This window comes from Metopolophium dirhodum, chromosome 5 (assembly GCF_019925205.1).
Source record: "Metopolophium dirhodum isolate CAU chromosome 5, ASM1992520v1, whole genome shotgun sequence".
Taxonomy (NCBI): Eukaryota; Metazoa; Arthropoda; class Insecta; order Hemiptera; family Aphididae; genus Metopolophium; species Metopolophium dirhodum.
In genome coordinates this window covers 18654800-18666578 of record NC_083564.1, presented here as the reverse complement: position 1 = coordinate 18666578, position 11779 = coordinate 18654800, and the positions used below count along the sequence as shown (strand labels likewise).

Here is an 11779-nt window from a genome sequence, read left to right as displayed (position 1 = left end):
GATAGACTCACGGTCGTTGGTTGGTTGAGTGGTTGAGTTCGGTAAGTTCGCGAGAGTTGACGTGTATTTTTTCCAGTTAATAAACCGATTCGTAACCGGTGGAGAAGAAGAGATCGGAGTGCAGAGTGTATCTAGAAGAATGGGGTTGTGGTCGGAAGATAGTTCGTTGAGGTTAATGATTTGGGTTTGATAGGGTAGTCGTACGAGGGCGATGTCGAGTATGTCAGGTCTGTATCGTGTGCATGTCGGGAAATGTGTGGGAGAAGAGGGAGCATAAAATAGGGAGTTGAGAAGGAAGATATCCTTGGCGTTCGGGGTTGCCGCAATGTGTACGAGGCACATGGGCATCGGTTCTTCGGGAGTACCGAAACGGTGAATGTATTTTGTTTGGAAGTTTAGGGTTTCTAGTTCGGATTTTAGATCGTCAGTGGTGATGTCGATTGGTATGCCCTTTAGAACGACCTTAAGGGAACGATCTTCAGGGAGGCTGAAGGTATGGAATTCAGTTTTGCTGTCAACTAGGACTTTCTGAATTTGTCGGAAGTGGGTGGGGTCGGTAGTTTGGACAGTTATTTGTCCATTGGATGTGGTTTTGGCTGTAATTGCCGATGGAGTGAAGTTCGGAAGTTTGTAGATGGTTGGTGCGATTTTTCGCCAGGACGCAGAGTTTAAGATTAAGGGGGGTGGCCTGATTTGCTTGGGTTTGGCTGATGTCGGGATTTGTTGTTCGGATGTTTTGGCTGGTGGAGGTTTAGGAGTCGGGGCGGAGTGTTGGGCGGATTTGTTCGACTCGGTGTCGGAAGAGGAGCAGTTTGACGACATTGTTATTGATGAGTCGGGCGACGGAGTTGGAGAGGGGGGGAATCCCTCTGTGGACCTTTTAGGAAGGTGGACGGTGGGGATGGTGAGGCACGTTGACGTCCCTTCTTGGAACTCCCGGGTGTATGCGCGTATCCCTTCCGCTTGTTAGCTGTTTTGCCCATGGCAAGACCCTAACAAACTCAGGGTTTAACACTGTAGCTCTGAAAAGAGCGATTTTCTGGTGGTGTGACGGGTGGGTTTAGGGGGGTTTGGTTTGGTCAGGGATGAGATTCTGCGGCAATGAGAGGGCGCGGCCCTTCGACAGATAAACGGTGGGAGGTGGATACCCGTCGCTTTCGCGACGGCTTACCTTGGGCGCTGGTGCCCTGTTGAGGAGCTGTGAAAACGGCTGTTTTGAGTTGAAGGTTCGTGGTGTGAACCGTGGGCGCTGTTGCCCTGTTGAAGCGTTGAGAACGGCTGGCTGTAGAGTATGGTTGGCAGAGGACGTCTTGCTCGGATGTGAACTGAACGTTGAATGGTGTGATGATGATGATATGCTGGTGCCGATCGGTCGAATGCACCCGTATATATACGCATCGACCGACCCTAGCGTTGTTGTGATTGGTGGTTGTATCAGTGTTTGGCAAGTGAAAACGACATCGACCTATAAATCGTCAGGTATCCTAGATGTCGTTTTCACTCGGCAATGTTATGTATAGTACTCGTATAAGATCTGATTGTTTGTGTGAACTATGTGCAAGACATAAGTTGTCTTGGCTTGTCATACGAGTACTATCTGGTGGCCGTGAGAACGGCCTTTTTAATCGTTGTGTGTATTTTGTACCGTATCACGACTAATGAAAGGTCATTTTCAAAATTACGTCGGCTGAAAACTTACCTACGATCAACAATAGGTGAAGATTAATTAAATGGACCGGCATCATTGAATATACACCGTGATATAAACGTGGACATAAATCAAGCACTGAATCAATTCTTTTCTGTCCCTCGTCGAATAAATTTATTAAAAAAATGATTTGTATTTTATAGTATTGTTAAAAAACAATTTTAACATAGGTACTTACAAAATTAATAATAAGTATAAATATGTTATAATACTATTTGCTAATTATTGATGTATCTATGTTATACATTTTTTTTTTCAAAACACCCCCCATTTTGAAATCCTGCGCACGGGCCTGGATTGAAGAAAGTATATTTTCTAGTTATAATGTTTAGAAAATATACCCATGGGCAATAATAAGTAATAAGTAATAACTAGTCACAATATTACACTGTCACACTGACAAATTTGTATTATCTGATATACTTTTCACGAATTCCATTACAAGCCACGATAAACGACTTTATCGACATAACAACTGTATCGACATGACAGTGTGTCAGTACAGACCATAGACATACAGCTGGTATCGACTAAGCTAGTTCCAGTTTTACTAAATTTCACACAACGCAGTAGATTTAAAAATGCCTCTACAATTTACGGTAAGTCAAAAAGCCAACAAGTTATTATTGCATAATGGATACCTTCATACGTTCTATAAAGAAGGTGTGAACAAATTCATTTGGCGTTGTTCTGAATACAAAACATATAAATTTACTTCTTGCTATGCAACCACTCGAGGAGAAATAGGTAATTATTATATTATTGTTAATTATTAAGACCCAGATTTATATGTAAATGTATATTCTTCTACAATTCCCCTAAAACATCATAAACTAACATAATATACAACTCAATATATTATCTTGATTGGATTTTATATTTATTTATTTAATTTTAATTGTATTACATTACTCAATCGTTCACAACCTTAAATTGTAACTTGATATATATATTTTTGTGATAAGTTTTTATTGTGTGTGAATTATTTTCTGTTTTTGTAGCAAACATTATTGTAGACACGTAAAACTCACTCAAATATAAATACAGTAAATTTTAATAAAATTGTTTGTACTTATAATAATAAATATTAAATATTTTCATGGGAGATATTTACATAAGAGATATTTTTTACTAGAGATATTTTTGATTATAGGTTATTTTGTATCGTAGATATTTTTGCAGAAATATTTTGACCAGTCGCCACTTGGTTCTACTCAGGTACTTTCAATTCAACAGTACCATCAGCCACGCCATTAAATATGTTTGTTTTTCCATATGAAGAATATATTTTGAGAATTATTATTGTGAATTATTACAGGGCATTATTGAGATTATTATTGAGATTATATTTATTATTGATTATTGAGTTCATCTTATTTAAGTACAACTCCCTTGGAATTAGCTACTCCATTGTATAGAACACGTGTAGATTTTTGAAGCCCATGTTTAAAGCCCAAGTTGAAACGGCTAACAGCACCCTTTTATGTTAAAAACGATAGCAGCTACTAAACTATCAGACAGAGCTTTTAACGTAACCAGATATAAGGAAATTGTAGAATGGGGCGATATGAAAATAATATTATTAGACGCATTCGAAACTCCCTACGGAGCAGCTAACTTACAAATCGAATTAAACATAGTAAAAACAAAACATAATGAAACCATATGCGCGTACAATAATAGAGTAGAAGAAATATATCAGAAACTATGTAACACGGTAGCCATAGACAAAACACCCACCGAAGCAAAAATATTACGTGACAATATTAGCACGTAACCTAACCGCCGGCGGTCATACGGCAACGTTCAAATTCTATACTTTTATGCCCGCCGGCGCCCATAGTTGATCATTACTACCACGCCACATGACCCGCCGGCGACCATAAATTCATATTTGAACAAATGCTTATAATTTTTGTGGCGTTACGATAATGCATTTTTAAATAGTACTATGGCGTAGAGAAGAACATGACGATTCTAATGGTATAAAAAAACACAACATATTTTTAATTTTAACGATTATTTTGTTATAACAAACATATCATTTTCATAGTTAAATTTGGAAATAAATTGGTGCTTATGAAACATTGACACAACTAAAATACTGTCATTTTTTATAACTTGTTAATGTTTATTTTATTGTAAATAAATAAAATAATAATATTACAAAAGTATTTTAGTTATTATTAAAAAGTATTTAAAAATGTTTAAAAATAAATAATTGTTGCTTAGCTGATAAATTAAATACAATTAAATTTTAGTTTAAATAAAACATATGATTATATTATATAAAATAAAGATAATAATTTTATCTAATAATTAATTTACATGATTTTTATTAAAACAATCAATGCATGTATACATTTTACATGTTGAACAAAGCGTATTTACCTTTTTGGTTGCAAGTGCAGCTGACTTTGAACCTAAAACTGTGGTTTTATGTGAGTAACAGTGTAAGCATCTTTTTCTAATTTTCCTGTTCCTATGGTCCCTTTCTACAGATTCTTCAAAAACATGTTTGACTCTTTTACGTTTATTATTTGAATTAGACGGCTCTTCAGATATGTTGGTTAATTGATCTAATCCTAACAGTTCATCTACCAACATTTCTCGAAATTTCGTAATAGAAATTTTTTCGTTTGGAAGTTTCTTCATATTATACACAATAAAAGCATTGACCACCGATGTACCTAATAAAATTTCAGTGGCCACTTTATGGTACCATCGTATTGATTTACGTATCGGCGAATTATAACTTGATAATTGGTCGGATAAGTCTATCCCTGCCTTTCCAGAGTTGTAGTCTATAATTATTTGTGGTTTTAAAATCGGTTCATCATTTCGATTCTTTTTGCCTGTATCGATCATTTCAATACCATGTTTGGTAGACAACATTGCAACATCTCGTTTGTCGTGCCATTTCGCGACTACTACCCCATCTGTACTTTCTTTTCCAATTATTTGTCCTTTTTTCAATTTTGTTTTTAACACTTCAGGTAACTTAACACGATTTGTTCTCAATGTTCCTACCAGATGTGTGTTGTTCTTCAATAATTCACGAGCCAATGGCATGGATGTATACAAGTTATCTGTAACTACAGTACGTCCTACATTTAAATAAGGTCTAATTAACTCCATTACAACTCTAAGTGCTAGACCTTTACCATCTACCTGATTTTTACCAGCATATACTTGTAAATCATGTGTATATCCATTTTTTTCACATATTTTAAATAGCTTCACTCCATATTTATGCGCCTTCCCGGGTATGTATTGCTTGAATTTCAATCGACCACGGAATGGAACCATTGACTCATCTATTGCTAAGTACTCATCTGGTTCCATGACATTTTGATAATTTTTTACAACACGTTCGAGCAAATCACGAACTTTATAGATACGATCATTGTCAGGGGTTTCCTCGTTATCCGCAAAATGCCAAAATCTTAAGAGTAATTCAAATCGATCTCGAGACATTATTTTAGGAGCAACATTTTTTTTTGTATCTAATTTTGGTACTCCAATAGCTTTCTAAACTCGGCATTTGAACTAAACCAAACCACAAGAGTAAGCCCATAAACTTTTCAATTTCATCGACGTTTGTTGGTGACCATTTAGAGAATCTACTGGACTTAGTTAGCCTGCTCTTTGAAAGAAACTGTTCAGCGTTACGATTAGTTTCTACTACCATAACCTCAAAAATATCTGTACTACAGAATAACTTAAAATAATTTAAAGCTGAGGCATTATCAGGAATATCAATTTTGAAACCCGGAGTCTTATTGAAGATAAGTGGTTTTTGGTATGTTCCTGATACATCGAACCAAACGGTAGAAGATGTATTATGATTATTTTCAATATTGAAATCCTGATTATTCCCTATAATTTAAAATAATATGTCAACTATATTAAAATATTTGATTTAAAATTATGAATAAAAAATTCTGTGATAAAAAATATGTCCCGGCCCAAATAATAATTAAAAACGTCCGTATTGTAAAATACAATAAAATAAAATAAAGTAAAAATAATAATTTAAATTTTAAAAAAATTAAAATAAAAATGAATAATAAATATTAAATAAAAATTAATAAAGTTTTATTACCTATATTAGTCGAATCTACTACTGAATTCTCTGATTCAGAAGGAAAATAATCACGATCAGCATCTGAATCGTCAATTTCACTAAAATCACTAAAATCACTCAATTCATCACAAAAAAGTTCGTTAACTATTTCATCATCATTAATGCAATCATTGATACGCTGCCTCTTTGGCCTGCTTGAGCTAGCCATTTTGATAACTTCATTTACAAAAAATTAAAACAAACACAATATGGAAAATAATAGTATGTTTGCCGTTTGGTCGCCGGCGGGCAAATGGCGTCAGAAGTAAAATCGTATTATCACCACGCCACATGGTCGCCGGCGACACTGTTTAAAATTAGTACTTATCGCTGATAATTTTACTCTTGGAATCGATTTAATAGCTACACTAGAACCAAAGATATAAATACATAAAAATTAGTAATAACTTGGGAAAACACACTTGGCGTATCAATAAACGACCGCCGTATGACCGCCGGCGGGCACACGGCGGCTAACGTGTTAGGGAACAAGCGTTAGTCAGTTATATAAACGGTTTAAGCGACCAAATAAAATTCGAAGTAAAAACAAAAAATCCTACTACTCTCGAACAAGCAATGCAAATCGCGTTAATTACCGAAAAAAATATTCGTACATATAATGATGTACAAGACATTTTCCGCGCAAATAATACGTATAGCAATAGAAATACGCATCAAAATAGACAATTTAACAATAATAATCAAAACACAGCGTACAACTATCGTAACAACGACAATAACAATACTATAAACAGAAACAATACCTACGATAGGAATACTAATAGAAACCCAAATCCGAGGAACAACAATTTTAATGTTAGGCGTTGTCATACGTGCAATCGCGAAGGACATTTTTCGTCACAGTGCCGAATGAACAATGTCGCGTATATTAGTAGACCACCCAATCAGAATAATTTCCACGAGAATCCGAGTTAAATAAGAAAAGCATATATATATATATAAAGAATAAATATAATATACATGTAAATATGATCATTAACAATAATTGATAGGATTGGGCAATGAAAATATATATATGAAAGTGTATATATTTAATATATTTATATATTTATATATTATATTGTATTTATATTTATAAATATATTTAATTTAATATATAAGGAAACTTTTTAGGATCATGATGACGATCTTCATGCTCCAAGTCACATTGGCACAAACAAAGCCGTATCAAATTTCAATTCTTTCAAATCACGTACATTCTTCACTTTTGCTTTCATGTTCGAATTATATTTCAATCCTAAACACGTACCAATAACGGTCAAACACCGTACAAAAATATGTAACGTTACATAAGTATAAAGTAAATAAGAATATATATATAGACGTATAATTTTAATTAACATCTTTAATTATTGGGCTAAAATAGTACTAAACGAAATTTTATTAGAATTAATATATAAGCACTCTCAAAATTTGATGGTTACTACCATTTCTAGTATTTCTTCATCTATACCTATAATTGGGAATCAGGGAGTAGCTAAGTAAGATTCTACATACTTGAATGGACATACTCTAGTTAAGAAATAGATAACCTTTTTAACTAACGAATTAATCATTAAAACAAAAACCATATAAGACCAATAGAATATAGGACGGATATATAAATATGTAAAAAATGTAATGTTAAATTTTATAATTTTAGGTAATAGCATAATGTAGTGATCCCTCACTGCTCGCTTATATTTTTGAGTTCGTCGACGTTGATGGTGAATGTAGGAGAGAAGGTTGTAGAGCGACAAGTTACACAAGTTAGTTATAAGTAATTTATTTAAAAAGTAATTAATTTCGTATATAAATTTGAGGACAGAGCGAAAAGCATCTGCCCGAGAAGTTAGTGACTGCGTAGTGCAGACTCTGTACTAAATCTAATTTTACTATAGATTCTATCTTATATTTATATAAAAACTATACGGATACAAATGTACACGGTAGAGTCCAGGAGGTGGATATTTGAAAGGAACCGGAGATGGACGTTGTTATTGCACAAACAACCCGAGTGAATGCTTTGCACTTATTGGTACAAAGTTAATTAAGTTTTGCAGATATTCATAATCCGTTTGAATTGCACCGGCACTCACGGATTATTTTCATAGGTTGTTTTAGCACTATTGTGTAAAAATGCTTTTTAAGTGCGCGGTCAAACTCTAGGTACGTACATTGTACGTGGTTCTTGGAATCGTTGATGTAGTTAACCTTCCTGTTGTTGTTGTCCTATCGTGAGAATGTACTTAGAATATTAGTAATACTGTCGGTTTACTACAATAAGTATTTACATATATAAACATGTAATAGTTATAATAATTAAATTATATAAATGTAATAGAATACGTATATTAACCACACATATTATATGACCACCATGTACTAACACTAGACTAAGAAGAAAATGTAAAACAAAAGAATTTTATATACTTATATAAAAAATAAAAAAAAAAAAAAATGTACTAATACCTAACAACTATTATATTACTAACAAAATGTATCACTATTTTATGTATCAATGTATTGTAACCAATGTATCACTATTGTAAAACTATTGTAATAACTACATACTATGGAAATGTTAAAGATTTATGTTTAAGCTTTTAAACATAAAATCTTTTTTTTTGAAGGGAGGTGTTACGTACCCGCGTATTAATTAATCATATATTAACTATGTACAGCGCGCCGCACGTTTCTAATAATATTTGACACTATAACTAATAAGGCAATTAGTATAGTATAACATGAGGAGGTCGTTGCAAAATCGTAGAGAAAACAATTAAACTATAGAAGGTGCCGTCACATACGTATCTTTCCTGGAAAGCCAACGCCCATGCGCAGGATACGAGTCGACCAGCATACCAAATACGAGACCCGAACTCTGTCTCATGACCGAGCTTAGCCACTACTACAACCACCCACTCCAAAGGACACAATCATATATATAGAAGCCCAGGACAAGAGCTCTTCAGACGGTTAGGGACATTCAGAGTCAGGTCGTAATACCACTCACAGTTTATATTCTATCTTTATATTATAACATTGTATTTTTGTACTACGTTAATAAACATTCATCATACCTAATACATCATGTATTTTATCTCCACGTTGATGTATATATCGACGTCGGTTGGGACGTAACAGTACAAACAATAATCATTTGGTCAATCATTAATTTTTTTTATTTTTTTTTTTGTTACTTCAAGTTAAATTCATCAAATAATTTATAAATTAGCTGTTGTTGAGGTTTTATTTGAATTAAATTAAAATTGAAATAAATGAAAGTATGAAGTTAATAAGAACATGGGATTAACGGCATATTCTATGAATATTGTCATTTCATTCCTATATGATTACTGGAGGCATATTTTTCACAAGAACATTTAAATTATTTATATGCTAAGAAAACAGAGTAATTAACTAGAACTAGTCTTAGAAATGTTTACATACGTTAATGCCTATGGCGCAATTTTAGAATAAGTTACCTTTCGACCCATGAAGCAGGTGAAAAAAGATACTATATAATATAAGGTAGCATTTAACAGGATAAATATACAATTTTCGGATATTATGTTGAACCTCCAAGCAAGACTATTAAACGTTAAAATTTAAAATGTATCGATAGTAACTTTTAAAATATAAAACTAAGTAGTAAAATAAACTACAGAGTTACACACATTTTAATAAAAATAAAAATGAATTTACTGTCGTGCTTAATCATTATTAACTTGATTATGGTCGAATTTTAAATTTTGTATGTTCAAACTTCTAACTGTTTGAATTTCTAAAATATTGAGTCGAAGAATTGTGTAAATATGATTATTGTTAAAATAACTGTTTTTTCAAAGTTACCTCTGAACTATTAACTCTTAACGTGGTTGCCCTTTAAATTGTTAAAATTTTAATATAGTATAATATTATATTTTAACAACCTAAATTAAAAACAAAACCCTACACTCTACAGGAACTCGATATAATTTTTAAATATAATATATTATGATTAGCGACATTTTTTAATGTTTGTATACATTTTAAATAATTCTATATTATCCTCACGAAATGTATCTAATTAACGTTGTTCTGTAACTTTTAATGCGTAAGTAATGAAAATTAAACAAGATCTATAATTTAGCTTGCAGCGATTGATTGAGTGTATTAATAAGCTAAAATATGTTTTATTGATTATTTCAGTTTTACGTATACATGTTACATAATAATATTAACCGTACTATAATAGCATGATATTATAATATATAATATATATTTTTGATTAGTCCATCAAACAGTTGTGAAAAGATTAGAAAACGTGTTCGCTGGTGCCAACAACAGTGTATATTCCGCCAGAATATTGCCTCCAGCATGTCCACTGGAATGCTGTGCAAACGACAGTAAATATTTATGCCTCACTACTATATTATAATATATTATTATCATTATTTTATTATAATAATATAAAATAAAAAAAATATTCGCACAAACGATGTACAACTGCGTATTGTCTGTTATTGACGAAATGTATCGTCGTATAGTAACGCGCGGTTATTAACACTTGTTAAAAGGAAATTCAGAAAATTAATTTTTTCAGAAACTTTACCGCCGGTGAAAACACTGTACAGCAAAATCCTCAGACGGAATCCCGGTCAGTCCATACCGGAGCGGAAGTCCAGACATTTGCTGTTGGACGCGTTCTATCAATATTTTGATGAAATCGTTATGATTTATAAAAATATAATACGCTTCAAACTATGATATTATAAATTATAATCACCAACTATAGTATAGGTACCCGTATAATACAACCCTAGATGGTGACCAGAAACTATAGAGGTACGCTAGGAAAGTGAAACCAAACATGTAGGAAACTGTTCTAGTCCCCGGATTACTATAGTTTCAGAAAAATACTAACGTCGGAAAATTGTAATACAAAATATTGATAGAACGCGTCCAACAGCAAATGTCTGGACTTCCGCTCCGGTATGGACTGACCGGGATTCCGTCTGAGGATTTTGCTGTACAGTGTTTTCACCGGCGGTAAAGTTTCTGAAAAAATTAATTTTCTGAATTTCCTTTTAACAAGTGTTAATAACCGCGCGTTACTATACGACGATACATTTCGTCAATAACAGACAATACGCAGTTGTACATCGTTTGTGCGAATATTTTTTTTATTTTATATTATTATAATAAAATAATGATAATAATATATTATAATATAGTAGTGAGGCATAAATATTTACTGTCGTTTGCACAGCATTCCAGTGGACATGCTGGAGGCAATATTCTGGCGGAATATACACTGTTGTTGGCACCAGCGAACACGTTTTCTAATCTTTTCACAACTGTTTGATGGACTAATCAAAAATATATATTATATATTATAATATCATGCTATTATAGTACGGTTAATATTATTATGTAACATGTATACGTAAAACTGAAATAATCAATAAAACATATTTTAGCTTATTAATACACTCAATCAATCGCTGCAAGCTAAATTATAGATCTTGTTTAATTTTCATTACTTACGCATTAAAAGTTACAGAACAACGTTAATTAGATACATTTCGTGAGGATAATATAGAATTATTTAAAATGTATACAAACATTAAAAAATGTCGCTAATCATAATATATTATATTTAAAAATTATATCGAGTTCCTGTAGAGTGTAGGGTTTTGTTTTTAATTTAGGTTGTTAAAATATAATATTATACTATATTAAAATTTTAACAATTTAAAGGGCAACCACGTTAAGAGTTAATAGTTCAGAGGTAACTTTGAAAAAACAGTAACTTAACTTAGTGTAAACATAAAATTTTCAAATTTACAAAAATAAAAAATTCTAGACACATAATAATATGGTTTATTAAACAGTTTTTCTATACGCTCAAGAAAATTACTGGGGAAATTTAAAATGATACATCAAAGCAAAAACCCATA

At 32.5% G+C, this 11779-nt stretch overlaps 1 protein-coding gene across 1 annotated transcript; it reads right to left on the bottom strand.

The window, feature by feature from the left end:
* Nucleotides 1–2383: 2383 nt before the first annotated feature.
* LOC132945606 (piggyBac transposable element-derived protein 4-like) lies at nucleotides 2384–5185 on the bottom strand. The gene is made up of 2 exons (XM_061015378.1): nucleotides 4100–5185; nucleotides 2384–2398 (listed from the first exon to the last, which is right to left on the bottom strand). The coding sequence occupies exons 1-2, from the start codon at nucleotides 5183–5185 to the stop codon at nucleotides 2384–2386; spliced, it is 1101 nt and encodes a 366-aa protein (XP_060871361.1).
* Between the last annotated feature and the right edge of the window lie 6594 nt (nucleotides 5186–11779).

Excerpts from the sequence above, each read along its gene's own strand:
- LOC132945606 (XM_061015378.1), bottom strand. The coding sequence starts at position 5,185 with ATGTCTCGAGATCGATTTGAATTACTCTTAAGATTTTGGCATTTTGCG.